This window comes from Hyaena hyaena, unplaced genomic scaffold (assembly GCF_003009895.1).
Source record: "Hyaena hyaena isolate Hyena2069 unplaced genomic scaffold, ASM300989v1 scaffold_674, whole genome shotgun sequence".
Taxonomy (NCBI): Eukaryota; Metazoa; Chordata; class Mammalia; order Carnivora; family Hyaenidae; genus Hyaena; species Hyaena hyaena.
Genome location: NW_024081309.1, coordinates 290,716 through 303,395, shown reverse-complemented (window position 1 = coordinate 303,395; position 12,680 = coordinate 290,716). Strand labels below are relative to the sequence as shown.

Sequence of the window (12,680 nt, the reverse complement as noted above, 5' to 3'; positions counted from 1 at the left end):
CCAATACTTTGCTATTACAAATAATGTGACAATACATAACCATGTATATGTATGTGTATGTATGTGTGTGTATGTTTGTGTTTGTGTGTTTGTTGCGTATTGTTTGAGGTGTGTCTTCAGGGCAGATTCCTAGTAGGTTTGCTGAGTAAATTCATGACTTTATTAAATACTTCAAAATTCCCTCCATTTTTTACCTCTATCAGTAATGTATGAGAGTGCTTATTTCTCCAGTCTTGCCAATATAGTATGTTGCCCAGCCTTTGACTTTTTATTGATCTAATAGATGAGAAGTGGCATTTCAGTATAAATTTGCATTTCTCTTACTACAAGTAAAATTGAGCATCTTTTCATGTTTGAGTATCATTTATATATCTTTTTTCATGAACTTTACCCTTTTGTTCAGATTTTTAATGGATGTTGTTCTTTTTATTCTCATTGATTTGTAAGGGTTCTTTATATATTAGAGATAATAGCCCTTTATGATATATGTTGCAGATATTTTCTTTCAGTATGGTGTTGGTCTTCTGACTTTGCTTATAGTATGTTGCCAACAGCAACATTTTTTTTAAAGGAAAACTATTATAGAACATATTAGTAAATATTATATACATGAATGTGAATGAACAATGTACTTTATGATACTCAAGGAAAAGTTAAAATTGAAATCTTATTTGAATATCTCACGGGTTCCAGAGAAAAATAGGAATAAATTGTTGTATGTACTAATATGTTTCTTAAAGTTTTATTTATTCATTTGTTTGTTTATGTGAGTGAGAGAAAGTGGGAGAGAAGGCACAAGTATGGGAGGAACAGAAAGAGGAGACAGAATCCCAAGCAGAGGCTCAAACTCACAAACTGTGAGATCATGACCTGAGCCAAACCCAAGAGTCAGCCAGCTTAACCAATTCAGCTACCCAGGCACCCCTGATACGTTTCTTAAAATGTAGTTGTTTGATGGCAGTTGACAGTTTGTTTTCTAAAAATTAAAAAGAAAGAAGAAATTGTAATGAAAAATAAGAAGGAGTAGATATAATTATGTAATGTAAGGGTATAAATCCCTAATATGAAGATTTGGGAATTATAGAATTTAGCTTTAAGAAATCTTTTTTCCTTTCAAGTTGAAAAGAAAATTACATTTGATTCTTCTTACTTGTGGTAGTTATATTCTGTAAAATCAATGTAAGCACTGAATTAGTGACAAATGATCATTGCTTTTCGGGGTAGTTTCCTTCAAACCTCTGGCCAAAGCATTTTCATCAACTGATCAAAATCTTGTTTTTATATGTGTTTCCATTTAAAGACATTAATATATATTGTTGATCCATTAGCGTTGAACTCGTAATGAACAGCACAATGACTAATATGTGAAAGAAACATCTATCAAGGTGTGTGTGGATGGCTCAGTTGGTTAAGCATCCGAATCTTGGGTTTTCGGCTCAGGGCATGAACTCATGGTTTGTAAGTTGGAGTCCCACATCAGGCTCTGTGTTGACAGTGTGGAATCTGCTTGTCTCTCTCTCCCTTTCTCTCCCCTGCCTCTCCCCTGCTTGCACTCTCTCTCTGTCTCTCAAAATAAGTAAATAAACTTAAAAAGAAAAAAGAAACTCATCTGACACGTTTTCTCTGTAAGGGACATCACAACCTTCTTGCACTTAGGAACACGAGATAGCACTATGCTAAGGGAATATTTTAAATAGCACAGCCCCTTACAAAAAGCCCCCCAGTAAAAAAAAAAAGTAGTAAGTAGATGACAAAAAGGACACTTGTTTATAGTATGAAAGCTCAAGAAGGCAGAGTGTTGCCTTGCTCTACCTCAGCTGGGAATGTGTATGTTAGGTAACTTATTTTTTCTAGTTCTGTGTGTCTACAAATGACCTCAAAAACACAGGCTATTGATTTTGGTTTTCCAAATAAACTTTAGTGTGTAGGTAGGATATACAAGTGATGAAGATTGACTGTATTTGTTTTATGATACAAATATATTTCTCGAAAAAAGAATGTTGGTTTTCTTAAGACAATCTGAGAAAATTAATACAGAATTAGAGATGAGTCTGTTTTACCACTAATTTAGGATGTGTGAAAGTGTTAAAATTTTTTTTTCTTCAGTAGGTCAAAGTTTATGAGATAATTGAATATATCTTAGAAATGTTAATTTAGGGGCACCTGGGTGGCTTGGTCAGTTAAGCGTCCGACTTTCGCTTGGGTCATGATCTCGCAGTTCGTGGGTTCGAGCCCCGCGTCGGGCTCTGTGCTGACTGCCAGCTCAGGGCCTGGAGCCTGTTTCAGAGTCTGTGACTCCCTCTCTCTCTGACCCTCCCCTGCTCATGCTGTCTCTCTCTCTCTCTCTCTCTCTGCTAGAAATAAATAAAACATTAAAAAAAAAAAAAGAAATGTTAATTTAGAACTTTATTCTTGAGTGAAGGCAATCAAGGAAAACAACACCAATTTTTGGAAATAGCATCAAGTTCCAAGATCCACTTATTTTTATTTCGTTTATGTATTCTGAATTTTAGCAGGAAAATAATGAAACCAGAAATAACAATTGACTAAAAAATTGTAGTCTTGGTGATTTTAGAAGGAATTGAAATGATTGAATATGCACTTTTCTTTAAGAAAAAAAACTCTATTTGGGAACAAGGTGGGATGGCCTGGCCACCCTGTCCTTTGTATTCAGCAGACTTGTCAACTTCTCTGTCTCAGAGTCTTTTTACTTGTTGTGACTTTTGTCTGAACACCTTTATCCCAAGCATAGCTGGTGGCCTTTTTTTTATATGCAGATCTCAACTTAAAGTCACTTACCACAGAGATCTTTCCAGTTATCCTATCTTGCATTATTCTCTGCCATATCAACCTTTATGAAGCCCTTTTGTATCATAATCTGAATTTATGTGGTTTGTTTATTCTGTTGCTCTCCCTTTTCAACAGACTACTGTTTTCCCAATGCCTGGCATGACACACTTTGGAAATAATTGAAGTCTTTTTTTCCTCTGACCATAGCCAGATGGGTTTAAAATAGACCCAGAAAGGGGCGCCTGGGTGGCTTAGTCGGTTAAGCGTCTGACTTTCGCTTAGGTCATGATCTCGCAGTTCGTGGGTTCGAGCCCCGCGTCGGGCTCTGTGCTGACTGCCAGCTCAGAGCCTGGAGCCTGTTTCAGTCTGTGACTCCCTCTCTCTCTGACCCTCCCCTGCTCACGCTGCCTCTCTCTCTCTCCTAGAAATAAATAAAACATTAAAAATAAAATAAAATAAAATAGACCCAGAAATAGCATTAAGTTCCCTTTTTTCTTTTCTGTGTTTACACTACAGCCATGTAGTGGTGGTCTTGGCTTTGTTCTAACAGTTAATATTTCATTTTTAGAATTGTTAGTATAGGTTATTAGCTGTTTACTCAGTATTTTTCAATTAGTTTGAAAAAAGGAACCATTTCTAATACTGACTTAGAAAACAACCAAAACCGGGGCGCTTGGGTGGCTCAGTCGGTTAAGTGTCTGACTTCGGCTCAGGTCATGATCTCACGGTTCGTGGGTTCCAGCCCTGCGTCGGGCTCTGTGCTGACAGCTCAGAGCCTGGAGCCTGCTTCAGATTCTGTGTCTCCCTCTCTCTCTGACCCTCCCCTGCTCATGCTGTCTCTCTCTCTCTCTCTCTCAAAAATAAATAAAACATTACTCTCTCAGAAATAAATAAAACATTAAAAAAAATTAAAAAAAAGAACCAAAACCTTTTAAAAAATTTTTTTATCATGAAAATGTTTGAACATACAGAAAATAGCAATGAATCCTCAAATATCCCAAATACAGATTGAACAATTATCAAGACTACCTTATCTTCAAATTTAAGTTGTATTCCTTGTTTCATTCTAAGTGTTTTTTTTAAAAATATTTTATTATTTTAAATATTTATTTTGAGAGAGAGTGTAAACCCATGCACACACCTGTGAAGCAGGGTTTAGGGGGAGGCAGGAAGGGAGAGAGAATCTCAAGCAGGCTCTGTGCTATCAGATAGAGGCTTGATCTCTCATGAGACCATGACCTGGGCTGACATCAACAGTCAGACACTTAACCGACTGAGCCACCCAGGTGCCCCAAAGATTTTATTTTTAAGTAGTATCTACACCCAGTGTGGGGTTGCACCTACAACCCAAAATCAAGAGGTACATGCTCTACTACCTGGGCCAGCCAGGCACTCCTAGAAATAAGTTTTTAAAAAGTTTAAAAACACTACTATATGTATGATGAATAAAATTATTTCATTTTATCTATTATAGCCAGGAAACCATTGACTCCAGTAGTTTCACAGACTTTACCAAAGTTTCCTCATCTGAACCAGGATTCTCAACAGGTAAATCTTTTTTTTTCCCCTATCAGCATATTCTTATATTTTGATATAGAATGTTGTTATTTGTAATGAGTTTATAGTAATATAAAGGGTCCCAAGCTATCTTGGTTCATGATTCCCCTACACCCTATATTTCAGTAATTGTTTTCATTATATTCCTTGGCCAAAAAGAAGAAAAACCAAACCTGGCAGTTCCATTTATTAAGTAGTTAGTAGTATTAAACAACATAGTATTATGTCCTAGTAATTTAATGAGCTTTTTACTTTTTTCCATTTTTATTGATATAAAAGACCTATTAACATTGTAATCAGTTTAAGTTGTACAACATAATGATTCGATATATGTATAATGAAATGGTTCTTGTAAGCATTTTATTTATTTTTAATTTTTCCTTTTAACTTATTTTTTAATTTACATCCAAGTTAGTTAGCATATGGTACAATGATTTCAGGAGTAGAGTCCTAATGCCCTTTTAGCCCATCCCCCATCCCACAACTCCTCCAGCCAACCCTCTGTTCTCTATGTTCTCTATACTTAAGTCTAGTATGTTTTTTCTTGCTCCCTCTTTTTATACATTTTTTTGCTTCTCTTCCCATATGTCCATCTTTAAATTCCTCATATGAGTGAAGTCATATGATACTTGTCTTTCTCTGACTAATTTCACTTAGCATCATACCCTCCAGTTCCATCCATGTAGTTGCAAATGTCAAGATTTCATTCTTTTTGATTGCCGAGTAATACTCCATTGTATGTATATACACCACATCTTCTTTATCCATTCATCCATCGATGGACATTTGGACTCTTTCCATACTTTGGCTATTGTCAATAACGCTGCTATAAACATTGGGGTGCATGTGCCCCTTCTAAATAGCACACCGTATTCCTTGGACAAAGACCTAGTAGTGCAATTGCTGGGTCACAGGGTACTTCTATTTTTAATTTTTGAAAAACCTCCATACTGTTTTTCCAGAGTGCCTGCATCAGTTTGCATTCCCACCAGCAGTGCAAAAGAGATCCTCTTTCTCCGCATCCTTGCCAACATCTGTTGTTGCCCGAGTTGTTAATGTTAGCCGTTCTGACAGGTGTGAGGGGGTATCTCTTGTGGTTTTGATTTGTATTTCCCTGATAATGAGTGATGTTGAGTATTTTTTCATGTGTCTGTTTGCCATCTGGATGTCTTCTTTGGAGAAGTAGCCATGTCTTTTGCCCATTTCTTCACTGGATTATTATTTTTTTTTGGGGTGTTGAGTTTGATAAGATCTTTATAGATTTTGGATACTAACCCTTTATTTGATGTGTCATTTGCTAATAACTTCTCCCATTCTGTCAGTTCCTTTGTAGTTTTGCTGATTGTTTTTTTTGCTGTGCAGAAGCTTTTTATTTGGATGAGGTCACAGAGTTCATTTTTGCTTTTGTTTCCCTTGCCTCTGGAGACGTGTTGAGTAAGATGTTGCTGTAAGCACTTTATTTTTAAATAAACACAATCACTGATAGAATGTATGGATTTGTTGGTCATTGCTCAGCTTCCCAAACCTTGGAATAATTAGTTCATGTTGTATTTCTGATGGTAATTGATTTCTTTTTTATCATAGCAATTTCTGAAAACTCAGCTTTACAAAGATATGGTGCCATTGAGAGAAATGACATAAGATCTGTAGTTGAAATGGAACTATCTTGAGTTAGTAGTTTGTTCAGTAGAGATCAATAGAGATCAGATGACACTATTTCCCTTAAATTTAAAGCATCTTATGGAGCCCATGTTGAGTTCCCTGTGGGACCCCAAAGTATCTTGAACAGTTTGGGAACCATTGTAGTAATATAAAAATAATAGTACTAATTAGGTACATTGAAATTCTAGAATAAAATCCTCTAAATTAGTGTTTCTCAGTGGGGATACTATTAATGTATTTGGAGGGACAATTCATATGGCATTGCTCTTTCAAGAAGATAATGTTTGAAAGAAAAGAAAGTGAAATGTTTCATTTGCCCCATTTTGTATATTGCTCTATTTTCCATATTACTGTTTTTTAATAATCTTGATGTTTTCTCTTTTTTAATTACAGAAAAAGTGAAAAAAATAAAACAACCTACTGAGAGATGATTATTATTAATGTTTCCAGGATTTTTTGGCCTATTTTTAAAAATGTTTAGATTGATGTATACAAATAGTTTTGTATCTTTTCCCCTTATTATATTTCTCACTTCATTAAAACACTTCTTAAATGTATCTTCTATTAATTTATTTTATTTTATTAGCCGCTTGGTGAATAAGTTTATTACTGTCTTTAATCTGAAAAATCAAAATTGTGGTTTGGTTTATTAGCTCTCAGCAGCCATTCCTGTGCTCTAAAGAAGCTTGCCTTCTCAGCTACTCTGTCTTTCTTCTGTGCAAGAGACATTTTGAAATGATTCCACCTCTTCTTTTTAACTTCTTTCTTAGGCTGCCTCTCAAAGATTGGATTCTCTTATACAGCAACAAGAGCTTTCTTATACATCTCCATCATGCCTGAAGTTTCCTTGTTCTTTATGTATCAAGAGAATTGTTTCTTGTAAGCATCCTAAGTCTTCTTCCATTAGGAACACATATAATCTACAACGTTCTGACCCAAGATGTGCTTCCCATGTACTTTTGCATTGAATTCCTTGCTTTCCCAGTCATAACCAAGGGATCGTTTAGTACTGTGAGGAATAGAAAAACCTCCATCTGCAGCTCCCTTGAGGGTCTTCCAGAATTATTTCCAGTAGGCATTCTGGCAAGCCCTGTATCCAAATAGCAGGTGAAGGCACCAGATTGACCATCAGTACTTTCCATATTGTATTCATCTTATAGCCTCCACTTGGCCTTCATAGACTTTGCCCAGACCAAACCTACTGAGAAGCCTGTGGGCCAGCATCAGGCCAGTATAGTATGCTGCAGCATGATTTGTCATGCCAACCTTCACACCATACTTTGGGAGTTAATGCGCATAAGCTGCACAAACTATCATATCTCCTTTTATATGAGTGTTAGCAATCTGATAAATGAGATATCTCTGTTGGTAACACAAACTATCATCCTGTATTAAGGGGTGTTGTACTTATTTTTATCCTGAATTACCAAGAATTTCAAAGCAAAGTAATCAATTTTGCACTCTTGTCTTCTAAATTTCACTTGATATCTCTTGAAGTAAGTCTTATTCTTGACAGCTTTAATAAACCCCATCCTGTGGAACAGAGATTGACATTGGTGGCTTGCTACCGACCAGCGGTTAGATATATCTTTTAAAGGCTACTTACTATTCCATTCTATGGATATCCTGTGCTTTGGACAAACAGTGCCCTATTTTGAACATTTAGGTTATTTACAGCATTTGCTTGGATAAATAAAATATTAGTAAATGTTTTTACACATAAATCATTGTTTACATTTAAGTTATTTCCTTAGATGTTAGTCCCAGAAGTGAAACTAATAACTTGAAAAGCTAAGAACAATTTTCTTGATTTATATTGTCAAATTTAAAAGTCTTACTGTTTTACAATATGAATATTTATTTCACTCTTCATTCACCAGTACTAAGATATTTTCAATTCTTACTAAGTCAAAATAGTGTTTAATTAACATTTTTTACTTTTTTGATTATTAGTGATGGTACTCTTTTATTTCTTATTTTTAATAGAAACATGTTTTTTAGTTGTTCTTATGTTAATATTCTGTTCCTAAGATTATAAAAGAAAATGAAGTCAAACCAAGTGAATCACTTCATTCTTTGCAGGTAAGTTTATTTTTAAACTGTAAAGTAGCCAGAAATTATAGTTGTATATATAGGTATGGCATATAATTTTATGTTTGTATTTTATATTGTCAGTTTTCAATCTCATTTATTTTATTTTTTAATTAATTTATTTTTGAGAGAAAGAGAGAGAAGAGGGACACAGAGAGAGGGGGAGAGAGAGAATCTTAAGGTCATGATTGTGAGACCATGACCTGAGCCAAAATCAAGAGTATGATGCTTAACTGCCTAAGCCACCCAGGCACCACTAGTTTTCAATCTCATTTGTAATTGGTACTTAATTAAGTAATTATAAGTACTTAATAAGTAATTATACTTATTTAGATGATCCTACTGTCTTTTGTACAAATGCCTGTGTGGTCAATGGGATTTGGTTAGATAACAGATCTTTTATTATAAGACTAAGTCTGTAAACTTGCAAGCATTACTTAATCCAGTAATTGTCATTGACAATTACAGCTGCACTTGCAACTCTTGTTGCCTAAAAGAGAACAAAAGAAATAAAATTCATATTGTGCTGGCTCAATCATTTTGCACCCTTTATATATAATAAGAGCAAGTATATAATATCATAATTAGCAACTGTATAATTTAGTTTGTAAATGATCACATTCTTTTTTTTTTTTAAGTTTATTTATTTTGACAGAGAGACAGCATGTGCACAATGCACAGGACCAGGGGAGGGACGGAGAGAGAGAATCCGAAGGACGCATCACATTACTGGTGCAAACTCACGAACCATGAGGTCGTGACCTGTGCTGAAAGAAACCAAGAGTGGGATGCTTAACCGACTGAGCCACCCAGGGGCCATAAGTGATCATATTCTTACTGCTTTCTTTCAATTGAAAAATTAGGATTTTAATTTTAATTTTAAATTCAATTGAAATTTAAATTCAAGATCAATTATCACAAAGTATAAACTGCAAATAAACAGTATCACTATTTTTTCCTCCATAAGGAGTTACCCCTTAAAATAAATATTACGTGTTTCAGGACACCTGCGTGGCTCAGCTGGTTAAGCGTCTAACTCTTGGTGTTGGCTCAGGTCATAATCTCATGGTTCATGAGATTGAGCCCTGCATAGGGCTCTGCACTGACAGTGTGGAGCATGCTTGGGATTCTCTCTCTCCATCTCTCTTCCCCTTCTCACTTATGCTTTCTCTAAATAAATAAATAAATAAATAATTGCATGTTTTTAAAAAAATGCATTGTAATCTTAACAGTAATGAAAAAGGTTTTACAGTCTTTTCCAAAAAGAAATTATTATATCTGTAGCATTAATATAGGAGTATATTTGTATTTATGTAATGTCTTTTGTACTACAACCCTCTGAAGCAGCTTCTTCATGTGCATTAATAATAGAACTTTCAAAATTTAAAATTAGGGTATCCTTAGAGGATACACTTAATGGCACTGCCACTTCGATTCTATAATTAGCTACAGATAGCAAAGGAGAAGAGAAGGTGCTGTGCTAATTGATTTTTTTAAACTCACTGTATTAGAAAATTCTAAAATATGACTTGATAAAAAAATAAAATAAAATATGAGTTGAATGTTTTTAAGAACTACTTGGTTGGCAGATCTGCTAATGTATTTTGTTATTAATGGAAAGCACCCATTATTTGAAGAAATACACTAATTTATCTCTTCTGTCTATTGAGGAAATATTTTTCTCTACATTTTTTAAACATAAAAATTGCTTCTCAGTTGAATTCATTTTTCTATCTAATTCATAGTAGGAATTATGGTTATTTTACATAGTTATTTGATGACTTAAAAATGACTAGTTGCTGTTGTCTGTATTTTGTGTTTTATGGTTGCTAGAAAATGATTCTAATAATCATTCATTTTTGAATTAATCTGCATTCACATTAAATATTAGATTTGGTGGGTAATTATTAGGTACTTAACAATTTTTTCTAGTGTTAAAACATTCAGTTGAAATTTTAGAATTAGAATTTTTTATTGCTGAATTTTAAAATTAATTAGCACAAGTACCTCATCTGCTAGAGAACTCCTTTGCGAGGGATAGTTTTTATACATGTGTATATACGGAAGATTGAAATAGCAAATGTATTTTCAAGTGGCAGACTTTAAGTTTTGTGAGTATTTTCCCATCTAACTCATGTACCACCTACAAAACTATTCTAGCTAACACACTGGTATTTTATTCTAGTTCTTTCCCTTGGGAAATGAAGAAGTGACTACTTTTCTAGGTGTTATTCCTAAACAGCTAAAGAGAAAAACTTGTGACCCTAAGGTAAAACTTGTGAAGATCTTTGATTTCCTAATCCACTGTCGTTTCCTGCTATTTTTTATACAACTATCAGAATTTTCACAGGTAGAAGGTTAGTGAGCATAATGAATTAACCTGGTTTTAAGAGCAAGAGTAACTAATAACTGCTAGCCTTTGGTCTTGAGCCCTTTCTCTTTACTCATGAACTAATAATGCATCTCATATATATGCATCTATGAAGGATGTATATATATATATACATGTACATGTATTTATGAAGGATGCCCTAGAGGTTGGACAGGAAGATAAATTATAATTAAGGAATGTTCTGCTGAGAACAAAATGAATATCTTTATAGACCTGAACATAAAGTCTGTTCTACCACTTCTACTACTGTAGAAGTATATCTAACCCAAGGTCTAAATAGTTCTACCTACTGCATATCAAAAATTGATAGAGAAAATAGCATATAAATAGTTGAAGTTTATAAGTACTGATTCTGTTTCTGAAACCCAGTCAACCTCTACAGAAGAGATCCACATAGAAGCACAGAAAACAAGGCATCTGTTTGCTTGTGGAGAATTTGTGTTCCCCATCAAACAAAATGGAAATATACAGTCTTTAACAATTGAGACTTTTTAAATTGAAATGTGTGTGTTTTATAATTCAGAATATTTTCAACAAAAGCCCAATACAGGGACATTTTAGATTTGATTTTCCTCTCAAATGTGTGATTTAGAATCTTCATTTTTAAATAAGAGAATATCCAGATTATGTACTATTATAATTTTGTTCATTTATTAGTTAGAAATAAATTTATCCTTTGTGTGCATTCCTTTGGCTCTATTAGCAATCTTAATTTTCTACGTTCTGGGTAGGCTTGGTCAACCTGTGAGGAGTAAAAATCCTAGCACCCTCAAGGGGGCAGCAGAGAAAGCCACTTGGAGCCTGAAAGCTGATCAAGTCTCTAAGGAGATGACAGTTACCTCCCTGAGGTGCATACCTATATTGACATCATATTCTTAGGCATCACTTTTGTTCTCAGAGCAATAGGATCAGATCTTCTGGGAGGCAGAGAGCCCACCATCCCTCCTTGTCTGTTAAGCCTGATAGTTTACAAAATGCCTAAATAAATGAAAATGTATTGTGTTTCTTCTCTTACTTTCTTTCCTATTATTGTGCTTGTTGACTGTCTCCTGTATGCCAAACACAGTGTTAAGTGCACATTATATCCTGATGAAACAAAAGGTCTCTTCCCTCAAGGATCTTACAATATACTTAGTATATAGGTAAGATAGTATATAGATAAGAAAAAACTTCATTGTACTATAATGTGATAAGTCTATAATGGAAAATTGTATAATGTACAGGGGAAGCATAGAGAAAGGAGCAATTATGTCTTTCTGGTTTTTCCCCATAATGTTTATTTATTTTGTGAAAGAGAGAGCATGCACAAGTAGGGGAAGGGCAGAGAGAAAATCCCAAGTTGGCTCCACATGGAGCCCGAATTAGAGCTAGTCTCATGCCCATGAGATCATGACCTGAGCCCAAATCAAGAGTTGGACACTTAACTGACTGAGCCACCCAGGTGCCCCTTCATTCTGATTTTTTTTAAGTTTATTCATTTATTTTTGAGAGAGAGCAAGTGGGGGAGGGACAGAGAGAAAGGGAGAGATGATCTGAAGCAGGCTCCACAGTGTTCGCACAGAGCCTGACGCAGGGCTCAGACTCACAAACTGTGAGCCACTCCCCATCTTTCTGGTTTAATTAGCCCATTATAACTATACTGTTATACGTGTAATGAAAAAATTGATACTTATTAATTTTTAACTTGAATTCGATTAAATCTATAACTGAGTTATATTTCATAGTTAATGTTAGGATAACAGGAGTATTCCCTGGTTTTTAGTATTGGTCACTTAGCAGTTATTACATTAAGTAATATTTAATAGAGCTGAATTGTGATTTATTTTCTATGTATATATGCTTGTGACTGTATATCAATATATACTTACACAATACTCATTTTTAATAATTTACTTGTAGCCTGTTGAGTTTCAAGGGCACCAAGTGAAAGGATCAGCCAGTAGCTCTGTGATGGTCAGAGGACACAACTCACAGCTAGAATGCAGTCAGTTTCCAGATAGTATTGAGTATGGAAACTGCGTGACGGACTCTTGTTTTTTGACACCAGAATTGACTAGCGCTTGTATGCAGATTGATTTCTTGCAGGTAAAAATATTTTTTATGGTTGCACCTTGCCAGATCATTTTCTTTATGTCAATGTTAAATTTTATAAAGAGATTATATTAAAATCTTTGAACAAATGTAAGTT

At 34.6% G+C, this 12,680-nt stretch overlaps 1 protein-coding gene and 1 pseudogene across 1 annotated transcript in view; one reads left to right on the top strand and one right to left on the bottom strand.

Moving 5' to 3' along the window:
* ZGRF1 (zinc finger GRF-type containing 1) overlaps window positions 1-12,680 on the top strand; it is an 89,480-nt gene that overhangs the window by 25,292 nt on the left and 51,508 nt on the right. The window contains exons 7-10 of the mRNA XM_039217256.1: window positions 4,265-4,338; window positions 8,041-8,091; window positions 10,286-10,369; window positions 12,392-12,577. Coding sequence (XP_039073187.1) covers window positions 4,265-4,338; window positions 8,041-8,091; window positions 10,286-10,369; window positions 12,392-12,577 — 395 coding nt within the window. The remainder of the gene's footprint in view (window positions 1-4,264; window positions 4,339-8,040; window positions 8,092-10,285; window positions 10,370-12,391; window positions 12,578-12,680) is intronic.
* LOC120220217 lies at window positions 6,625-7,553 on the bottom strand (annotated as a pseudogene).